Source organism: Elephas maximus, chromosome 12 (genome assembly GCF_024166365.1).
Source record: "Elephas maximus indicus isolate mEleMax1 chromosome 12, mEleMax1 primary haplotype, whole genome shotgun sequence".
Taxonomy (NCBI): domain Eukaryota; kingdom Metazoa; phylum Chordata; class Mammalia; order Proboscidea; family Elephantidae; genus Elephas; species Elephas maximus.
The window spans coordinates 60419402-60425118 of NC_064830.1; the positions used below are offsets into that span (position 1 = coordinate 60419402).

At 54.0% G+C, this 5717-nt stretch overlaps 1 protein-coding gene across 5 annotated transcripts; it reads left to right on the forward strand.

Moving 5' to 3' along the window:
• Positions 1-163: 163 nt before the first annotated feature.
• On the forward strand, positions 164-3379 carry LOC126086740 (uncharacterized). Of its 5 annotated transcripts, none has more exons than XM_049903348.1 (5): positions 164-760; positions 2085-2117; positions 2270-2329; positions 2891-2920; positions 3223-3345. In XM_049903348.1, exons 1-5 carry the CDS (start codon positions 635-637, stop codon positions 3343-3345), a joined length of 372 nt encoding a protein of 123 aa, XP_049759305.1. In that variant the 5' UTR covers positions 164-634. The 5 variants fall into 5 exon arrangements, with proteins under 5 accessions (XP_049759305.1, XP_049759301.1, XP_049759302.1 ...); XM_049903347.1 differs by having other exon boundaries at positions 165-234; positions 385-427; positions 2891-3379; XM_049903344.1 differs by having other exon boundaries at positions 2891-3379.
• The last annotated feature ends 2338 nt before the right edge of the window (positions 3380-5717 follow it).

Below are 5717 nucleotides of genomic sequence, written 5' to 3' on the forward strand. Positions count from 1 at the left end.
TCTCTTTCTCTCACTCTCACTCACACACACACACACACACACACACACACACACAGAGCTCTGCCACCTGCTTTGAGGAGGCTCCACCCTCACCAGCCCCTCCCTCCACTGCACTTAAAACAGCTAGCATCACTTTGGGAGAAGAAACCTCAGCTGGGTTTTGTGCAGATTGGACAGGGAGGAGACACAGAAGGTGTCTGTCTGGTGGAGGAGAAGGTGACTGTCCCAGTGGAGGTCTGGACTCCTCCAGGGGCAAGATCAGGCTTGGTTGTGGGGACATCACAGGGAGGGAGCTGAGGGCACTGAGGCCTGAGGAACTCCCCAGCAGGAGGGAAGAGAAAGAGTCCTCACTCACTTTTCCTCACACCTGTCCCACCTCACCAGGCATTGGCTTCTGCAACTCTGAGCAACCATGGGCTACCCTGAGGTGGGTGAGAGTAAGCGATGAGGGGATGGTGAGGCCCTGGAATTCCATTGTCCCAGACTGCACCCCCCACCAACCCTGCTGATCCCTCCATATAGATCCCCCAGGGACACGGGGCAGGGGGGAAATACTTAGGGGACTGGGGTCATATGCAGGGCTGGCTTCTTCACAGGGCCCTGTGCTCAGAAGGCTCTGTGCTTGGTTGATCTAATGATCTGCTGTCAGCATATTAAAATTCTGAGAATTTTGACAAAGGGCCCTGCATTTCATTTTGTTCTGGATTCCACCAATGATGGAGCCAGTCCCGGTTATGGGGTCAGAACTTTGGTCTTGGAGGTAAAATATGCTTTAGTTGTTTCCAGGTGTGTGTGTGTCATGGATAGTCAGGGGAGCTGAGTAACATTGAGTGCTTATGGGATAAGGGAGTTAGTTTAGAAATCAGATCTGATATGGTTGTGGGGGAGAAGGGGAGTTAGTTTTGGAAGAATCACCATTCCCAAAAGCCCCCTTCGATCTGGGCAAGCCTGGGGGCTGAGGGTGAGCGATGCTTTGGAGTGCTTTCCTTGAAACTTTTTAAGCCCCCCTCCAGTGCCTGGGTCTGGCTGGGGTGGCCCAGGGCTGACCCAGGAGCTGTGTGTCTCTCTCTCCCTGTTGGAGCACCTCCGACCCTCTACCTCCTCCCTGCCTCCTGTGCACACATGGGGTCAACCAGATGCCCCAGGGAGCTCTGAGATTTGTGGCTATATGGTCATCCAGGGCCTAATGACTGCCCTGGTTTCAGGAATGTGGCCTGGAGAGCAAATTGTCCTCCCTGGTCTGTGTGGTGCTTCCTTTGCCATACACCCTGGGACGACAATATAGTGCTGTTGCTTATTTGGGGTGGCTCAAATTGTTTGTATAGGCTGAGCTGGGCAGATTCTGGGGGTGGCCCTGACCACCCAGGCTATCCAGGAGCCAAGTGCTTGCAGTTGCTCAATTGGGACCATGGCACAGGAGCTCATGGGGAATCTGTGGGGTGCCTCCAACCCCTGTGGGTCGATTTTATGTTGTGATGGAGCTGGGGTCCCATGGGCCTACAGGATTGGCAGCCAGGAACAGCAGCTGAATGCAAACTGGACCCCACCAGGCACCCCTGCTTCTCTGAACCACCACAGGGAAGAATGGCTACAGAAGTGCCATCCGCCTCCCAGCCTCTACAAAGTCCTCTCTAGGCCGACTCTCACCAGGACCATAGCAGAAAATCAAAACCAAAAGTGTTGCCGTGGAGTTGATTGTGACTCATAGCAACCCTATACCAAACCCATTGCTGTCAAGTTGATTCCAACTCATAGATACCCTACAGGACAGAGTAGAGTTGTCCCTTCGGGTTTTCAAGGAGCGCCTGGTGGATTTGAACTGCCAACCTTTTGGTTAGCAGCCATAGCTCTTAACCAGTACCCCACCAGGGTTTTCAAGAGACCCTATAGAGGGTAGGACATTTGGGAAGTCAAATTCCTGGCTTAAACAGCTGACCCAGCATACCCACCACAATGTTCTTATGTCTGTGTGTGCACAGTGAGGGCCCACCTGTATGTAAATGTGTGTGTGTGTAGGTGTGCATATAACTTATCTCTGGGAAGGGGGAACATATAATGGCTTGAGTGTCATGTTACCTCCACAGGGTGACCCTGTTGAAGAGTTAAGGACTCAAATGGTAAGAAGTTCTTCCCCATGTTTGTTGGCTCTGGGCTGTAAAAGGGGTGGGGGAGGGTTCTACTGTGTGACACTGAGGACATTCAGGGCTACTTGGGACCCAAGATGGAGAAGGATCAGGCTGTTGGTCCCAACTTCTGCCTCTCTTCACAGCATGAGGTTACAGACATGATTATTAATACACTCCAAAGTGAACCTTGGGGACATGAACAGGTGAGTCATTGTGTCCCTCATATGTGGCCCCAAGTCAGATAGCTCCACCCCAATACTTCTGCCAATTTGGGTGGAGTGGGTGGTTTCATGGTGATGGTGCTACCTATGCACAGGTGGAGGATACAGGGGCCCAGGGATGCTGAGGGGTGTCCAATTCCACAGCAGGTGGACACAGAAGAGGGGCTGCCAGGTGTCTGGTCCCAGGCACCTGGGTCTGGACCCCACTTGGGTGGGGAGGAGGGACAAGGAGCTGAGAATGGGCTGGAGCTTGATTATAAGCTTCAACACCAGGCAGGCCGGGGTGAATTTTTTGTTATTGTTGTTGGTTGCCTGTCTAGACCATTCCCACTCATGGTGACCCCATGTACGCAGAGTAGAACCGCTCCATAGGGTTTTCCATGGTTGATTTTTCAGAAGCAGATCACCAGGTCTATGTTCTGAGGTGCCTCTGGGTGGGTTTGAGCTGCCAACCTTTTGGCTTGTAGTCCAGTTCTTAACCGTTTCAACTACCCAGAAACTCCAGGGGTGAAATTAAAGCAAATCATTTTTTTTTCCCCCCAGCAGGTCCAGGCAGGCCTAGAACAATTTGAGGTAAGCTTTCACCTTGCCCTTCCCCCTCAACTGGCCCAGGTACAGTCTGGCCCAGGCAAGCGTGCCTGGGCTTCTGGCTCCCATGTGACTCCCCCAGACCCAAGACTTGCCCCATGGGATGGCCACAGTGGGGAGAGCAGGCAGGAGCAAGCCCGCAGCTGTCCCCTGCCCCCCCCCCCCCTGGAGAACTTGCTGGAATCTGTGGATGCTAATTACCAGGGCGACAATCTGGTGAGTTCGAAGCACCGGCTCAGCCCTCCCTCCCCCCTGCTTTACCATCATCCCATCTCCTCCTGGCTTAGGCGTGGGTCTCCGTGTTGCTCATCGATCCTGCTGGTGTGGAGGGACTGCCTGAGAGCTCGGGAAGTGAGCGCTCGGGCTGGTACCGCTTCCTGCCCTCAACTCAAGACATCCATGGAACCTGAGTGTGCCTGGTGCCAGGCCCAGAATCCACTCTGAAACAGCCAGATACCACCAAGGTGGGTGAGAGTCTCAAGGCCAGCTACCTCCTGTCTGCAGTGCTGTTGGGGAGAAATGGAGGGCGTTCCCATGAAGAGCTTCTGCAAATGGGTCTTCTGTTTTCCCATAGTCCCACAAGCCTGGGGGTCTCAGTTGGACTTAGGGCCTGGGGTCACACCTATGCAGCCCAACTCTGATCAGTCCCCACCCCCACAGGACTTGACTCCCTTAACTCCTGAAATGAGGCGGAAGTTGGGTGAAAGGCAAAAGGAATTACTTGGATTTGAAAGGCAGTGTGAATTACCTGAAACACAGGAGGAGTTACTTTCCAGATCACAGAGCCCTGCTGGCCCCTCTGGGGACCATGAGAGCTCTGGGAGCCAGGATCACAAGGAGAGCCTTTGCGCCTGGGTACGGAGAAAGATAAAGGAGATCCTAAGGAGAACGCTAAGAGTGTGGCTGAAAATAGTGGCCTGGTTAAAGGAGGTGACTGTGGCGATCCAGACCTTGAAGAGAGCAGTGAAGGCTGTCTACAGCTTTCTAGCTGATATGGTACTCTGGCTCCCAGGAATCTAGTGCCAGCCAGGAGCCTCCAGCTATACCCAGGAGCCCTTGCATTCCCACAGCACTGGCCTTTGCCCCCTGCTAACTATTGATGACCCACCCTGGACAGCCCCGCTCAGTCCCTCCCTGCGCTGCCCAAGCCCTCCCGCCTGCCTGGCTTTCCTTCTCCAAGTCTCACTGGTCGCTCTGGTCCCAGGACCCAGCTCACAGCAGGTCTTAATAAAAATTGGTTGAAGCTGAGGAGTGGCTGTCAGATTCTTCTCTGACAAAAGGGGTGGAAGGTGGGGCGGGGGGCCAGTGGGGCAGCAGGGCCCAGTTTTCACAGGCAGAGACTGCGGGTCAGATGGACGCAGGCTGAGGCCTGAGCTCTGCATGAGAGAGGACCCCTCTTGTCTGTAAATGGGGACATAAGTCACCGCGTGCTTATGGTTTCTTGGCAAGGCATTAGGGCTATAACCCTGTGTGCTGCTTAGCAGGTGCCTGGAGCAGAGTGATAGCTGTGGCGGAGTCAGCTCTGATTCATGGGCCCTTATTTACAACAGAAGGAAACATTGCCCCATCCTGCACCATCTCCAGCACTGTATCAGACATGTTCTGTTGTGATCCAGAATGTTTTCATTGGCTGAATTAGATCACCAGGCCTTTCTTCCTTGTCGGTTTTAGGCTGGGACACCAAGATGGGAGGCCCTGGAGTGGGGTGCTGGGGCAGAGAGGAACTCAGGTGCACCCCACCTGGGTAGAAAGAGTAGGGGGTGGTAGTCAGACCTCTGGACTGGAGGCCTACCCCCACCTGTAGAAATTGGGGGAGCCTGGGGGTTTCCATGGAGTCAATGGTAGGAGTGAAACAGGCTGCTCAGCCATATTGAAAACCCCAATCAACACTCCTTCCCCCCTCTCTTTGTCTTGCTAACCACAAGCTTGTTTTGAGCAACATTTTTCAGGAAGTCGCAGCAGGTAATGGCTCCTCCACTGAACTAGCCGGAGTTACGCCCTGAAACATGCACAGATTGAAGGAATCACGTTCTTCAACTGACCCACCCCACCCCCAAATATGGACATGAGAGGGCTAAGGACAGAAAGTTCCGGGTACCAAACCCAACCCCCGAAACCACTGGAAACAAAAAGCTCCTTAGCCCCCTTAGTCAGGGAGCAGGTGGCCTTACGGTTACTAGACCCCATGCACTCCTTGTATGCGCAGACAATAAACTTGCCACTTTCGGTTTCCCTTGCAATCAGTGTCCGTCTTATTTCAATTGGCTAATAAGACTGGACAAGAACCTCAGTGGCGTTTGGTTACAGGAGGGGTCTTCTTTCCAGCATCTCTCACCATTTGTGGGGCCAAGGTCACCTTCTGGCTGGGAGGGGCTCTGCTCCCCTCCCACTTCCTGCTCTGCAAGGTGTGCACACGGACCAGCTTGACCGACCAGCTTGACATCCGGTGTTTGTTTCCTGACACCAGCAGCTGCTGAGACAAGGGTGAGGGGGTGCCAACAAGGGCAGAGCAGGAAGGAAGCGGTGAGATAGGCCTTGGTCACAGGTGCTCCCCATGGAGAGAAAAAGCACTAGCAAGGGTAGGGCTCCCTGCCTGCTCCCCCTCCCCCAGGGCCAGAGCTAAATGTCTGGGGGAGGAGCCTGCCTGTGTGCTTGAGGACATGGGCACAAGGACTGGGGACATTTCTGTTAGCCAGTCTCCCACTCCCTTATCTGCCAGCTTCTTCAGCCCCTGATGGGTCATAGGAATCAACCCCTGAGTCTTAGAAAGACCATCCCTTTC

Bases quoted from the DNA above. Each gene is read 5' to 3' on its own strand.
- LOC126086740 (XM_049903344.1), top strand. From the start codon at position 635: ATGATCTGCTGTCAGCATATTAAAATTCTGAGAATTTTGACAAAGGGC. The intron at 761-2,084 runs GTAAAATATGCT...TTACCTCCACAG, and splicing joins TCAGAACTTTGGTCTTGGAG to GGTGACCCTGTTGAAGAGTT. The intron at 2,330-2,890 runs GTGAGTCATTGT...TTTTCCCCCCAG, and splicing joins AACCTTGGGGACATGAACAG to CAGGTCCAGGCAGGCCTAGA.